The 15,733-nt window shown below is 46.2% G+C and overlaps 2 protein-coding genes across 2 annotated transcripts; both read right to left on the bottom strand.

Moving 5' to 3' along the window:
- Positions 1-9,959: 9,959 nt before the first annotated feature.
- On the bottom strand, positions 9,960-11,963 carry LOC101764085 (cystatin-1). Its single transcript, XM_004970228.4, has 3 exons — positions 11,644-11,963; positions 10,684-10,876; positions 9,960-10,216 (listed from the first exon to the last, which is right to left on the bottom strand). Exons 1-2 carry the CDS (start codon positions 11,860-11,862, stop codon positions 10,685-10,687), a joined length of 411 nt encoding a protein of 136 aa, XP_004970285.1. The 5' UTR covers positions 11,863-11,963; the 3' UTR covers positions 9,960-10,216; position 10,684.
- A 1,430-nt stretch (positions 11,964-13,393) lies between these two features.
- LOC101761924 lies at positions 13,394-15,160 on the bottom strand. Its single transcript, XM_012846051.2, has 2 exons — positions 15,071-15,160; positions 13,394-14,840 (listed from the first exon to the last, which is right to left on the bottom strand). The coding sequence occupies exons 1-2, from the start codon at positions 15,158-15,160 to the stop codon at positions 14,052-14,054; spliced, it is 879 nt and encodes a 292-aa protein (XP_012701505.1). The 3' UTR covers positions 13,394-14,051.
- Positions 15,161-15,733: the final 573 nt, after the last annotated feature.

Raw genomic sequence — 15,733 nt, 5'->3', positions numbered from 1 at the left:
GGCACGGCTCACCATCTGTCGCTCTCGCTCACACGTCATCAGGGCTGTTTGGTTTGCGTCTCGCCACGCCAAAAGTTCGGAAACGCCGCGATCACTTGCGATGTGGTTTTGCTTCGTGACTGCACCTTCGGCGCGCCACATTATTTGTGTAGGCTTTGTCCGTGTGGTGCTCTGTGCCCGTGTATTTAGCCCGAAAAGGTGTGCTCCACGTTCGTCCTCCAGAGAGAGATACCCAGCGTGGAAATTAAAGGTCAGGTTATTAGGAGCCAAACATAGCCTATTTCAAATGGTTCATGTGACAAGACAGGTTTCCTACCGTCATTCTAATTGTTCCGAACTCAAACGAAACTAGTGAAATTTGAATGTTGCTGCTTTGTTCTAGTTTCTGCTAGGTTGTTACTCGAGTTTTAAGGTCCCGTTTGGAGATTGGGACTAAAATTTAGCCCTGTCACATCGAATGTTCTGATTAGAAGTATTAAATATAGGTTAATTACAAAACCAATTGCATAAATGAAGGCTAATTCGCGAATCTATTAAGTCTAATTAGTTCATATTTTGACCATGTGATGCTACAATAAATATGTGCTAATTATGAATTAATTAGGTTTAATAGATTTGTCTCACGAATTAGTCACGACTTATGCAATTAGTTTTATAATTAGTCCACGTTTAATCCTTATCAAATATCTGATGTGACGCGCACAAAAAAATTAGCCCAACGCCCCCTGAATTCGTGCTACGTACAAAGGAAACTGTTCCGAACCTTTACTTGCTATATCTGCAAGAGTAAACGGCCTTTTCAGACGCTTTACGTGGGCCGTTTCTATGTTCACAACTGGGCCTCAATTATACACGTACGGAAACGAAGGCATTTTCCGTGGCGTGCACAACGTTCCTAAGCCCTGGGCCCAACTACCAAGTTTTATGAGACCGTTGTGCTGACACTGGGTGGCATAACCGATATCCCCGGCCGTAGCAGTATAGCACAACTGCATTGCATTAAGCAGCCATGCCCTGAGCGGCTGAGCGCTGACTCGCTGAGCCCCACAAGGCCACAAACAGCACGTACCTACGACCGCAGGATAACTCGCAATCTAGCATACCGGAAGCTGACGACACGGCACGCTCACGAGCTGACGACGGCCAGTCACGTCTACGTACACTTACTGTACACGAACACAACGAAACCCTTTCGGCTATAATCGACCGTGCGGCGGCCATGGAAGCGGACGTCGCGTCCGAGCCGGGGTGCCTCCAATCCGTCGTCGCGGTGGCCGCGCCACCGCCAACGCGACCCGACCGCACAAAGACTCCCACCTTCGCGTACGTGGACGGTGCGAGTGCCCTACACGAGCGCTGGTGGCCGAGGACCGACGGAGCACGGGATCCAGCAAAGAATAATAGCAGGAGCCGGGGGCCAGGTTGCAAGAGGGATCGGAAGGGGACACGGTCCTGTTGGACCGGTCATATTCTGAATTTTTTTTATTTTAATATTTTTTAAGATATTTTTAAAAATAATCCTTCCCAACTTTATTTGCACGGCGTGACCCTTTTGGTCGCGCCGTGCGCCGTGGCGCGGCAGTTAGCTGCTGTCGCGCCACATGCAGTGGCATGACAACACTGCCACGCTCTAGCGCGGCGCTGACTGGGCGAGCGCCAGACCGCCTGGCACGGCAGCTGCTACATCCAGGCTAGCGCGCGACCTTCTCCTTCCCTCTTCCTTCTTTCTTCCAGCTGCTACCCCTGCCCAAGCCGACCCTTCTCCTTGCCGCCGCTAGCCGCGCCCCTCGATCCGTCCCCCCCCCCCCCTTCCCCCAAATCTGGCGTTTCAGGGTGGTAAAAGTGGGGAGAATCGATCCCCGCATCCTTGGAAAGGTATTCCCCCACTTTTTCCCTTGTTTTGCCGTTGCATTTCGTAGATATTTGAACAACGAGGTTAGGCTAGGGTTAAGGTAAGATGTTGAATGTTGAATCAATGCAAGTTCATGTTGATAGATCGAAGTCGCAGTACACTTGTAGGTATCGTTCTGCCCCTGGATTTGACATTTAGAAAATATAACATATGCTTGATTTGAGATTTTGGTAATGATTTAGTTGGAGGCATGCAATGTAGATGAATAATGTAGATGAATGATAGAATTGTTGTTATCGTGGTTAGACCTATTCGTTTGCAACACAATGGTATTGTTCAAAAATCTTAATTCATGTTTGCTCGCTTGTTGTGTAGGTGTGATATCGGCGACCGGGTATGAATACAAGTGGCGCATAGGCTATATACAGTACGAGTCGGATGAGGATACTCCCGTACCTCCAGCCCTTCCGGCTCTAGATTGTAGATGTGGCGTGCCAGCCGTGTGAAACAATCAAGACACCTAAAAACCGCCAAAAAAGCCTACTATGTGTGCAAGTGGAAGTTCGATCCTATGCCTACAGGCTCTTGTTATTTTTTTCAGTGGATAGATGGACTCGAGAAATATGATCTTAGGATCTGCCTATTCCTATACGACAGGACGAAGCTTGAACCATACCATCAGTTCAGGTGTTGGGTTCTTTCTCCACCAAACCCGCCTCAAATAACCGAAGAGGAGAAGCAGGAGGCTGCCTGTAGGCGTGTGAGGGATTGTCCCTTTGCAAGTGTGAAGTTGCTGCTAAGCTTATGAATCTTAACATAGGGATTCCACCTAAGTTCACTCCATTTTTTTCCGATGCTCGCTAAAGATACATGTAAGTTTTGTACCATAATGTTACACTCTCATGCAAGTCGCACTTGTATTTATTTGAGATGTAGCGTGTAATCTTGTCATTCTTTATATGCAGGACAGATGGCCACTATGTGATTTCAATGAGTATATCCATGGGCCTAGGCCGTTGTGGCCAACGGAGGAGCAAATGCGGGAGTTTGAGATTGAAAAGGCATCATGGCCATGTGAGTCATATCTTAGTGATAGATGCAAGTGTGGTATATTGGCTACGCAAGGTGTGGTGCCCTCTGAACTTGGCTATGGTTGGTTCTGTGGCAATGCATATGGTAAGTATTGGATGAGAAAATTTTATTGTGATGATTTATGTCATTTTGCATTGCTACAAATTTAGCCTCCCCATCGCCTCAATTGTCAAATAGTACAGCGTGCCAGCAACTCCTTGCTCCTTCACTTTTAGAAGCTGCTCAAACTCCAGTTGATTGTCCTGAACAAGGGAATGCCAAGGTGTGTAACTAATTTTTTTTTTTTGCGAAAAGACAAAGGTTAATAATTCAATACAGAACCTTATTTGTGATGGAAGAAAACATGATTAGCTCTGGGAAAGTGCATGTCTGACTACTATTAGTGAATGAACAACATTGATGCATGACTTTATTCACATGCCATGCTATCAATTCTTGTTAGAGATGATACTGCTACCATCCAATAATTGAAACTTGAAAACTTATTGTTTGCTTATAGCCTAGATTTACAAATGAAATAACACTACTGCTTCATTGTTATAGTAACCTATTAGCTTTAGCTTGGTGATAGGAAAACATACATAAATCAAAGTGGGTCAGATCAAGCACAACTTTTTTTTTATAATAGGATCAAGTACAACTTGAAAGCCCCTAACAAATCTGCAGCTGCGCGCGTTAGAGTTGATGTAGTTAAAATCATCTCATCCACCTTTGTATGACAAGTTGGTTGACAATGATGGGATGCCACGTTGAGGTTAACTATGGGCCGAGTCTAGTTTCCAACTTCCAACTACCAAATATTAACTTTTCAACCCTCAACAATTAAAATTATCCACTTTTCAAACCTGACCTAAATTTAGAGTTGTTTCAGTGCCTATTGCTAAATAGTATTTGAATTTGATAAATTACAAATAGCTTTAGAAATTGGGAAATTTTCTAAGTAGTATGATAGGACTGAAAAAAGATAGTGTTCAAAACTAAACTAAACCATTTCCATTATTTTTAATCAGAATCAAATCCACACTAAATTAATTTAAGTTCTAATTAGTTCTCTCTCTAGCTATGTTTTTTCTAAAATAAAATATACCTATTTATAAATGACCAAATTTTGTAAATCATGCCCCAGTTAAAGAAAATAGTACATTGCTTTAACAAAATTCTGAAGAAAAATATCATACGAGTATATGAGTATTAAAAGAACAATTTTGCATAGCATGAAACTAAATTTTAATTAGCCCACAAGAAATTATCTTTTTTAAGTGCAAATACACTATTTCAAAATATATAAATAAGTTAGGTTCTAGATGCTCCATAGTGCGAGTAAAAAATATTAATAAGATTTTTAGATACTTTACCAATTTCTCAAATACAAATTATTTGAGCCTTGGTTGTGTCACTATGTCATTCGAAACTACCCTAAATTTGACTCATGGTTACAAGGCTATGGTTAAAAAGATCAAAAAGTGAACGATGACGTAAATGAAAGTTGAGAACTGGGTTAAGAGCATGGGTGAGTGTACAAATTAAAATAGACTTCTCTCTAAACAAAATGATGATACTACACCGCAACAAAAAGGTGCCTAAGAGCAACTCCAAAAGGCTGCTAATCTTACCCACAATATCTCTTTTAGGGAAAAAAAGAGAAAAACCAAACTCCAACAGTACACCTAGAACTCTCCCAAAAGATTGGCGACGCGAAAAAACTCTCCCTCGTCCCGCATATATTCGCGACACCGGGTCTTACCCAATACCGATTCCCGCGCGCGGCCCCTTCCCGCGCACTTCCAGAGTCGCCGCCGTCTTCTCCATCCTCCTCGCCGCCGCGCTCTGGCGCCTCCCCCTCCACCTCGACCGCCAGCCCACCCCCGCCGCGGGGTTCTTCCAACCGTACACCAACGGCGGCGGCGGCAGCGAGCGCGTGCTCTGGTGCGCGGTGCGCACCGTGCAGGAGCTCTGCCCGGCCTCCCCTACGCCGTCTTCACCGGTGACGCGGACGCCTCGCCTGATGGCCTTGCCGCACGCGCGCTCGACCGGTTCGGCGTTCGCCTCCTTTTCCCTCCACAGGTAATATTGCGGCCTGGTCGATCGGGGTCTGTGCCTCGCAGTGAAAAATTAGATCTTGGCGGTCCGATCTGCTTGTTGTCCTGAAGAGTTACTTTGATTCAGTTCAAATGACTGATATTAGTGCGGCTGATTAGTCGTTTCTTGTTGAGTATGATCTGAATTAACAAAGTGTCTGTTTCAGTTGTGCATTGCACCACTTTAGAAATTGAGCAAGACATGCTTAGTTAGTAGTTACTGACCTTGTGATCCTGAATCATACTGGATTGTCTTGCCTCAATTTTTCTTGCATGAGAGCACTGCATGAATCTTACTATTTCCTGCTGCACTTCCTTAAATAGGTTTCTGTAGTTTGAGTTGGTAATATTTCTTAGCAAAATTGTGGTATGAACAAGCATTTTGGGATCGTGAGGGTTCATGATGCAGCTCCCCGCCTTGCTTTTGTTGTTAGCTTTTGCAGTACATTGAATTTAACTTGTTTTTTTGCAAATTGAGTCTTTGGTGCTGTATATGGTCATTGTCTGGTTCATAATGCATTAACAAGGTCAATAGGTAAGAAGAAGGCAAAAGCAACGGATCCTAATGGACCCAATACGATGACGTGGCCTGTTTTGAATTATGGGGGGTAATTTTTAGCGATCTGCTGTGGGCTGATATGTTTTTAGGGAAACATTTTTTTAGCATAGCCCACAATATCTCGTTTTGGGGAAAAAAATTTTTGAAAAACTCTTGGAATTGCTCTAAAATATCATAATACAACACCATCAATGGATATATATATATATATATATGATGCATGTGGCAAGAAAAATTCAATGTTTTAAGCTATGCAGATATCCTGCGTGGAACATTAGCTTACCATGCATGTGGCCATTGGAAAATGCAACTTCAATCCCGTACAGCTCAGATATGCATCAGCTAATCTCTTCGTTGTTGGAAAAGAAGCAACGTTAAGGTAAAGTAAGACTTCGCTGACAGGATCAACAAGGTAGCATGTCAAAATACATATAACATATATACTCCAAACGGTGACATCCAAATAAGGTAGCATATCAAAATACATCTATATAATCCAAACGGATAGCATCCAAATTGATTGTGATCTTCCGTATCCATAATTTTCCATTAGACACCTGTTGATCAGTGTCCAAAAGAACACACTTTCCCTCATAGAATATAAGGCGTATTTAGTTTCGCTAGGATAAGACTTTTACTAACAATTACTCAATCAATATGTTATTTTTATGATACAAACTTGTAATCATAAATAAGTAGTTTTGAATGCGAATCTAACAATACCAATTCCGCATCATAAAAGTTATATACTAATAAGTAATTGCTTATCCTAACGAAATAAAATATGTCCTACATTCTTGGCAAAGGAGTAGCTTTTAACTTAGTGACTCGGTACTGCATATCTCACTCTAAAAGTAGCGCACCTATTCCTAGGAAACACTTTCCATTGTTGTTTCCCCCCAAAAAAATACTTTGCAGAGACTTTGCCTCTATGTTATCTGTAATTTGTCCTCCTACTCGTCTTGTCTACTTGATATATCTTATCGAATACATTTGTCTGATTAAGCTCAGTTTGTAAAAGATGGATGGGATCTAAATCCCTAAGACCCTAAATACATGTGAAGAGAGAGATATTTTCCCTAAAATTACTGTGCTTATTTAAACATGGGATATATATCGCAAGACAGTCAAATTTGACAAAAACTATCGTGCTATTGTCAAAGGATTTTCTTTTTGAGAAATATTGTCTAAGGATTTTGTGATGGAAGCTGAGACCATCTCACAACAACCAAGCTGCATGCAGAAGTACATGCCAATTCAATTCACAGAGAAGGTTACAAGCATGGGCAGTGGCCAGGGGGGTTTACTGCATTCTTGTTGTGCGCGTCGATGGCAAACCGGGCGAGTTCAACGACGCGTAGGTCGTTCTCCCTTCCCGGCACGTCGTGGATGCCGCGCCACAAATCGGCGCTTCTGCCATGGCTGCCGCCTTCAGCTCTTCTGCGTTCATGGTCGGCTGGTCGCTGCGAGAGGCGGCGAAAGGGCCGCAGCCAATCAGCACGAGGGGTATAGCCCACCGATCGAACCAATCGATATTCCCGTCTCGATCGGGCGGGGTAGATAGATCGGGGCCGAGGGATTGAACTTTTTTATATATATTTTTTATTTTAGTATTTTGTAAAAATATATAGTTGGATGAAAAAATTGTAAAATTAGGCTATCGTCGCCGGCTGGGCCGGCGGTAAGGCCCTTCCGCCGGCCCAGGTGGCAGTAAGAGGCGGTTGGACCGGCGAAAGGCCTCTACCATCGGCCCAGCCGGCGGTAACGGGTACACCCTCCGCATCACACTTTCAAAAAATCATAACTAATTCATATCAACTCGGATAGAAATAAACTTTACATAATACTTGTAGATCTCGATGAGATCTACAACTTTTTAGTTAAAACTTTTTTCATTTGATGTCATATTGGTACTCAAATAATCAACACAAGTTTCAGATCTAAAATTCAATTTTTAGATCCGAAATTGGGCAGCACACTTTCAAAAAATGATAACTAATTCATACGAGCTCAGATAGAAATAAGTTTTATATGAAAATTGTAGCCATCGACGAGATTTATAACTTTGTAGTTCAAATTATTTTCATTTGGAGCCATTTATTTGCTGAAATAATCGACACAAGTTTCGGATCTAAAAATCGAATTTTAGATCTGAAACTTGTGTCGATTATTTGAGCACCAATATGATATCAAATGAAAAAAGTTTTAACTACAAAGTTGTAGATCTCGTCGAGATCTACAAGTTTTATATAAAATTTATCTTCATCCAAGTTGATATGAATTAGTTATGATGTTTTGAAAGTGTGGTACGGAGGGGTGTACCCGTTTACCGCCAGCCGACGGTAAAGACCTTCCGCCGACCCAACCGCCCCTTGCCGCCGCCTAGGCCGGCGGAAGGGCCTTCCCGCCGGCCCAGCCGGCGACAATAGCCTAGTCTTGCAATTTTTTATCCGACTATATATTTGTGCAAAATACTAAAATAAAAAAATAAAAAAAATTCCCGAGGGATTTGTAGCGAGGAGCCCAAACTGCACCGCTCGCTTAGGCCCCACAGCAGCCCGGCCTCCCCGCTTCCGCTGCCAGCCCAATAACTGGCTAAGAGTGCATGAGCAAGGCCTGCCCTGGCGAGCAGCGCTTCCCAGCACCTCCGGCCCAGGTGACTTCCGCGCCACCGCCACCAGCACCACCAGCAGCAGCACACTATCATTGATCATTCAGTTGCACATGTGCTCAGCAACAAACGGGTTGTGTCATTGTATGTAAACTGCTGACAGATTTCATTCGGGGGCGCACAAAACTGTCCACAAGGTTGTTTGGGAACTATGAGCCAATCGTAAATTTAAAGTGTGGCGATAGAAATGCAGCAATATGCTGAGATAGAACAAGTTTCTTTGATTGAATGCTCGGTATCACGTAGAAGTAACACACGCACAAATCTACCCTATCTAGGCGCTAACACCGTCTTCAGCAGGCTTAAAGTCCTCCATGTCCTTAAAGCTCATCCATGGCTTGTCCCAGACCACAGCTTCATAGACCTTACTTCTTCATGGAGTACATCATGCCAGCAGCAGCCGCTTTCTCCTCCACCTTGACAGGCTTCTCCAGTTCCAGCCGATTATTCTCCTTCACCTTAACAGCGGGCTTCTGGAACTCCAGCTGATTACTCTGCAAAGGGCAACTTTTCTTCAGATGGATCGACCGGTGAATCTTTTTTCAAAGGATAACTTAACACAAAACAGTAGTAGTCGCTAATCTCGTCCAGATCAAGAAGAGCTCCGGTTGGCACACCGCAACTTCACAATGCCTCACCATAAGTCCATAACAGATTCAGTACACAGATAACAGATTCAGTTTGATCATGCTGAGGGGGCTTACGGCCTTTAATTTTGTCGTCCTCGGAGACGGCGGAGCAGGGGAGGTCTTGGACGTTCGTGTGCCACCGCGGCTTGCGGCAGGAATGGGGCCTCGGCTTTTCGTATTCCTCCAGTGCCTTTATGATAGGCAGAAAAGGCCGCCGGCATCTCCCCCTTGGAGCTCATGATCGGGGTGTGGGTGGACGGACGGTGCGGCGAGTGAGACCCAAACAGTCCGGCGGTTCGGTGCGTAGACGACACAACACACGAGGTGGACGAAAATATGATTGATCCCTCCGAGTTTCGTGTACAAGGGGAAAGAAGCCTGCCGTGCGAAACGCGTCCAAATAAACGTTCCGGGAGCACTTTGGGCCTTTATTTGGGGCGATCGCTGATCTTTCTTTCCAGCCCCACCAGGGGCTATCGTGCATCAGGCCCGTGATGGCGTTCGGCGACGCAGCAGCTCTTGCTTGCAGCTGCACAGCAGCAGTTTGGACTTTGGCGCATGACGGGCATGAACGGCCTGGTGTTGCTGCAAATTTGCGTGCCTGTTATCTCTTTTCCGGTGACAGACCCATCTCTTTTCACCAACAATCCTATGAGGATAACATAACATAAATGAAACAGTAGAAAAACAATTTTCAGAACACCGACCAGTGACCAAACAAAGAGGGTTGGATTGAGACGGCAAAATGTTCAAATAATTTGACCTATTAGTCTATGGCACACCATAAGTCGTTAGCTCCGAAGTGATCACAAGCATATCCTCAGGTTATCACAGGTCAGCCTGACAATTGCGTTCCAGACGCTTGCTTGGTTTTCAAGATAGAATCTGAATGGTCCAAGATGAGATGGGATGGGATTGTCATGGAAGTAGAAATTCTGCACGACAATAGTCCTTAGTTGAAAACTGCAGTACTCCTAGTTTCAAGATAGAAACCGGAATGGTCTAAGATGAGATGGGACGGGACTGTCATGCCAGTAGAAAATTATGCGTGCAAAACTCCAACAAGCTAACAGAAGACTTGACCAATGTGCTCCTAGTTGAAGACTTGCTTTATATAAGAATTCCATCATGAGGCGTGGTGAATACACAGCACCATTATTCATAATATTACACAAAGGGCACCGTTGTTTATGATATTACACAAAGGGCACGGTAATTTTATGATATCACACAAAGGGAGCTCGCAATGACACAGCTATATCCGAACCAGCTCCTTATTCTGAAAGTCTGTTTCACGCTTCAGGCAGCAATTGGACGTGGAAGTCTAGAGAGATCCTGCAATTGCAAGATACAGTATGGATCAAAAAAAAAAATCCTGTCAGAAGAGAAACTCTTGGATGAATGGAACAGACATTATTCAGCAACCAACAGTACTGACGGTGAATAGAAAATTAAGTATAAACATACAAAATAAGCAACAAATCGGTTCCAGAGAAACTCTTGGATGAATGGAACAGACATTATTCAGCAACCAACAGTACTGACAGTGAATAGAAAATTAAGTATAAACATACAAAATAAGCAACAAATCGGTTCCACAGCAACTATTTGTAGATTTCATATGCATGCACACAATATTGTCCACTACAGCAAGAACTGTTCATTGTGTTATCACTGATGGTGGAAAATAAGCATAGTTATCTACAGCCTGTTCAATTTGACCAAGGAAAAGAGATAATACTTTGCTACATGAAGTATACCAAATTTCTTTGATTGAAATCCATGTGCATGAATAAATCTACCTCAAGCGCTGCTCTCCTCAACGGGCTTGAATTCCTGCAGCTCCTTGAAGTTCTCCCATGACTTCTCCCAGACCTTAGCTTCGTAGAGCTTCTTGGCTGTCCCATCCTTCACCTCAATAGTGAGATAATACATCGCGCCAGCAACCACTTGCGTCTTCGCCTTCACAATCCTCTCGTAGGATAGAAGAGCATTCTGCAGAGGGCAACAAAGAGGTTAGTTGCAGTCCAATATTCATTTGTCAGGACCGAAACGTCAGTTGTAAGGGCTAAGATGACTACTATGCTACTACTGATGAATGAAGAAAAGTAATTACTGAGTACACGGCTAAGGTCATCACACTGTAAAACAAACTAATGCCTAGCACATATAACAGTAAATTAGTACAATTGGTTTTGTTACTGCATACCGGTAATGGTAACGCATGAACATTCTTAAAAACTTTTTACCTTACCCTAAAACATTGTAACCTGGCAAATTTAGTATTTGTTTAAGACTAGTTACAAAGTTGAATGACAGTGATGCTAATTCAACAGGTCAGGTGACCTCCTGGGCGGTAGCAGGTAAGTAGGTAACTACTCATAAATCCAAGCATCCGAATCACGTTCAATGGACGGCAGGATTCGTCACATCATCAAGATTATCTACAGACCCACTTGGAAAAAAAATAATTAATCCATCACGTCCACTGAAGGGAAGGTCCGTTTGGATCTGTATGGATAGCAATCGCTCATTCTCATGCCTTGGTAAAGCTGTTCAGATTTACACGATTCGGGGCGTTAAATTAATTTGCCAACAGATAATTAAACTTGAAATGAGCCAGTTCCTACGTACGAATTCGTGATCAGAGCCGTGAGCACCCGCACAATTAGGCAGCAGAACACCGATTCAGTTTGACCATTACGCGTCGCAGTCTCGCAGAGAAGGGGACATATACAGCGCAAAGGGGGCAGGGGGCTTACGGTCTTCTTGTTGTTCTCGTCGACGGCGAAGCGGGCGATCTCCTGGAGGTGGATGTCGTTTTCGCCCTGCGGCACATCCGTGATGCCGCCCGCCAGCGTCCCGCGGTCCGCCATGGACGGCTCCTTGTGCGCGCTGCGGGAGGACGACGAGACGGCGAGGGCAACGAGCACGAGCAGGGCGGGGGCGGCGACGAGTCCGGCGATTCGTTGTTTGCGCATCCGGATCGGGTGGATTTGGGGCCGGGATTTATAGCCGGAGGAGGCGCTGCGGCCTGCGGGGGGAGGAGGCTAGGAGTATACGATCCGTCGGCACGATAATTATATTTTGCGGGGTGGGGAAATGGAAAGGGAAAGGGAAAGGGGACGGTTGGATCCTGACGTCTGACGTCTTTGCCCTTCTCTCCGCTGAAAGCCACGTACGTGTGCTAACACGTGCCAAATACTTGTGGTTCAACATGCCTTGGACCCTGTTTAGTTACCCAAAATTCCAACTTAATATTATAAAAAAGAAGATTTCTCATTACATCAAACTTACGATACATGCGTAGAGTACTGAATGTAGACGAAATCAAAAACTAATTGCACAGTTTGGTTGTACTTTGCGAGACGAATCTTTAAGCCTAATTAGTCAATATTTGAACACTAATTTACAAATACAAACGAAACACTACAATAAGCTACAGTGCTGATGCAGTAATTTTGGTTGTTCAAAATCGGGCAGCTGTGGATTCACCGCAAGCGAGTTCGTGGTGAAGGCTCGCCGGAACAAAAGATCTGCACTAGGTTTGTGAGAGAGGCAGTGACCGGCTGACCGCCACCTGTGCTGGATGAATATCCAGTTATCCACGACGGCCTCCGGTCCGGATTGGCCTCGAGCTCTAGAAGCGCAGGCGGTGGCCGTTTGGTTCTTGCTTATAAGTGATAATTAAGATGTGACCATACCTGTGAGGCTGTGACCTGTCTACTGATATGATGGCTGAAGTTTAGGCCACGATGGGCTTCACATGATGGCACTTTGACAAGAAGGCCAGAAGCGGGTCGCTTGATTGGTCTTGTATTGTAAGTAAACGGAGTGCAAGGGGCCAGGTGAGCCTTTCGGTAACTTCTTGTGGTGGTTAGAAAACTATGATCATTACAAAATGCATTTAAATAATATGGATTCAATTATATCCGTTTTTCTGGCATAATTACAAAATGCATTCAAAGGAAGCAAATAGTCCTTTTCTTTAGAGGATTCATGATGCATGCGTTACCATAAACTCTGAAGCTGATTGCATGGTTTTGATGCCATGTTGCTTCACTTAATTGATCATCATCTGCGTACAGAAACAGTGAACAGTGGTTTAGAGCTGTACATGGTAGTGATTTATTCAGCAAAAGTTAATTGTTTCCATTCTCTTAGCGACAGTATGTTTCTCTGCAGGAGCTGTTGACAGGATGTTCACAAGTCGTGTGACCCAGCTTATTTCTATGGTCTCAAACATGTCATGTTTGGTTACAGGCTTTTACTTTCCAAGAAACTTTGCCATTCCGAGATGCCCCTTTTATCCAGCAAAACTCAATATTGAGCTTTCCGCTCCAGAATAAACTCGTGCTAGATAAGCAATTCCAAGCAATTTTGCAACAGAGGTTGAGCACTACCATCTGGACTGCCGTGTGCAATTGTGAAGATTTTGGCCATGCTATTAAGCAGTAATTTCACACAGGACAGAGTGCGCAATTCACAATGAGAGATTTAACAGGGTTGCATTTCATCAGGAGTGGCTCTCACAAAAGATCACAACTAAAGAGCTACTGTATTTGACATAAACAAACCAACAAAAACACAGTACATATATCCATTATCAAAATAATACAGCGCTAAGCTCTTAACCGACTCATGACACGAATGCAGAAAGCATCTTCGATTTCCACTACTAGCAATCAATAAATAGAATATTGTGGAACTGGTCAGGCTGTTGAACGTGGCAGATGAGATAATCATCCAATTCGACAAGCACACGGGGCGAAACCCTCCTCCCTCCCCTTCTTATCTCGGCGGAGATCTCTTGGCGGCGTGGTCGTCCCATCCTCGAAACGGTAGGCACCGAAGCGGCGAACGCGCTGCCAGAGGTAGTTCATGTACACCGTCTTGGCAGCGATCTTGGGGAACTTGCCGGTGGGCAGCATGATGGAGTGCATGTCGCCGACGAACACCGCGTTGTTACCGATTCCGCGCAATGGGATCAGCCGTCTCCCGTCGATGTACATCTCCGACTCCTCCATGCGAGAGGGAGCACCGCAGGATATGAAGGTTTTCGCTGGGTTACCGTCTCCATCCGTGACCGTGAGGTCACCGTGGCGCGAGAATGAATAGCGCACCATGAGCATCCGGTCGTCGTGGGACCGGACGAGGCAGGACATGCCTTTCACTCCGTCTCCGAGCGCCATCTCCCTGTGCAGGTACACCATGCGAGGCTAGAGGGTGACCGATGGCTGGTCATCGGACCCAGATCCACCGTCATGATGTCACCCCTTGGCGTCGTGAGGTAGCAGCGTCCCCTGAAAGACAACAGGGACTGGAACAAGATCCGACCGAGGGCGGTCACTGAATCAACGCGCTGCTCGCCGTGATGGACAGACACCCAGTGCCCGTCGCCAGGCTTGACGCAGACGACGTGCGATAGCTGCTTCCTCAGGCAGAGCACGAGGGTGGACGGGAAGGTCGAGTCGTTGATGCCGGCGCCCTTGATGACAGGTGGATTGGGGACGTTCACCTTCGTGGAATCCAATTCTAAGTTGTAGCTGGCACGGAACGTGATCAAGTATGCGCCGCTCGGGACCGTCAAGGCCCGGACATCGCTAATGGCGGGGAATTCGACGAGGACTCCTGTGAGCGGATTGAGGAGGCCGATAGCATTACTGGTCTTGTCGCACAGGACGAGGCGGCCCTCGGCCGAGCCGAAGTGGCGACGGGTGGAGAGCTCCGGGAAGTCGACGTGGGCGCCGGTAGCGACGTTGAGGAGCGTACGGCGCGACGGCGGGGCACAGTGGGACATAGCGATCCAGTTGCGCGGGCGGAAACGGCTGTCCAAGCCGCCCTCCGCGCGCGGGTCGGCGGTGCACACGCGCCAGGCCTTGCACGCCGCGTGGAGCCGCAGGTACTCGGCCACGTCGAGGGCGAGCAGCCGGCCGGCAATATCCTCGACGATGCCGGCCTACAGGCTGGTCCTGTCCCTCCTGACAAGGATTAGGAGAGTCAGCCGCCGTGCCGCCCAAGATAAAATCGACAGAAAGAATTACCATTCGTTCACTCCGTGTGACGCATCGAATCCGTGCAAGTGGTCGTGGATGGAGGAACCCGACAGATCTGCAGGTCTCCGCCGCGCCCGCTTCTTCGGGAGGTAGATAAACGGATGGGCAAGGCAACCAGGGTAGGGTGGCTCACTTGTTTCTCAGATCCGGCGCAAGACCCCGAGGGATCTAAACGGCAGCGGCGCTGGAGCAGCGGTCGCGGCACGATTTCCTCGCGCTCCATTGGGGCGGCGCCGTCGCGGGAACTGGATCGCCGGGAGGAATCGGCGAGGCTCCGGCTCTGTGACCGAGTCCTCATCTACCGGCCTGCGCACTTCCAGCTTTCCCACGCAAAGCACCCGAAAATTGGATTCGAGTCCCGGAGTTGCGTTGCGCCGGCAGCGTTTCGCATGCTTTGCACTGCTAGGGATGACGACGATGGGAGCCGAACTCATGAAAAACGCAGCCCATAGCGCCCAACAACAACGTCCACGGACCCATTCCCTCCAGCCCAAAGCAACGTTGTTTCGCCAAAAGGCCTGGCACCGAGCCGAGCCCACCTTTCTTTGCAGTGGACCCATTACACCTTCCAGCCCAGGGGCCACGTTCCTGCTAGAAAGAACGCGGCCGATTGGCCCAGCTTGCTGTCCGGGACAGGCGGGAAATCCTATATATTTTCCGGAAGAATTTTTCTTATACATCTTCCATCTAAACCGTCGGATCGGAATACTTCTCTCTCCACGTACCTCCACGTACCAGACAGCACACAGCGCATGCACAAGCTGGCAGGAGCTGGTGCCTTTTGAGGGAGGGTGGA

This window comes from Setaria italica, chromosome V, assembly GCF_000263155.2.
Source record: "Setaria italica strain Yugu1 chromosome V, Setaria_italica_v2.0, whole genome shotgun sequence".
Lineage (NCBI taxonomy): Eukaryota > Viridiplantae > Streptophyta > Magnoliopsida > Poales > Poaceae > Setaria > Setaria italica.
The sequence above is the reverse complement of the archived record's forward strand: the minus strand, read 5'-3'. Positions and strand labels throughout refer to the sequence as shown.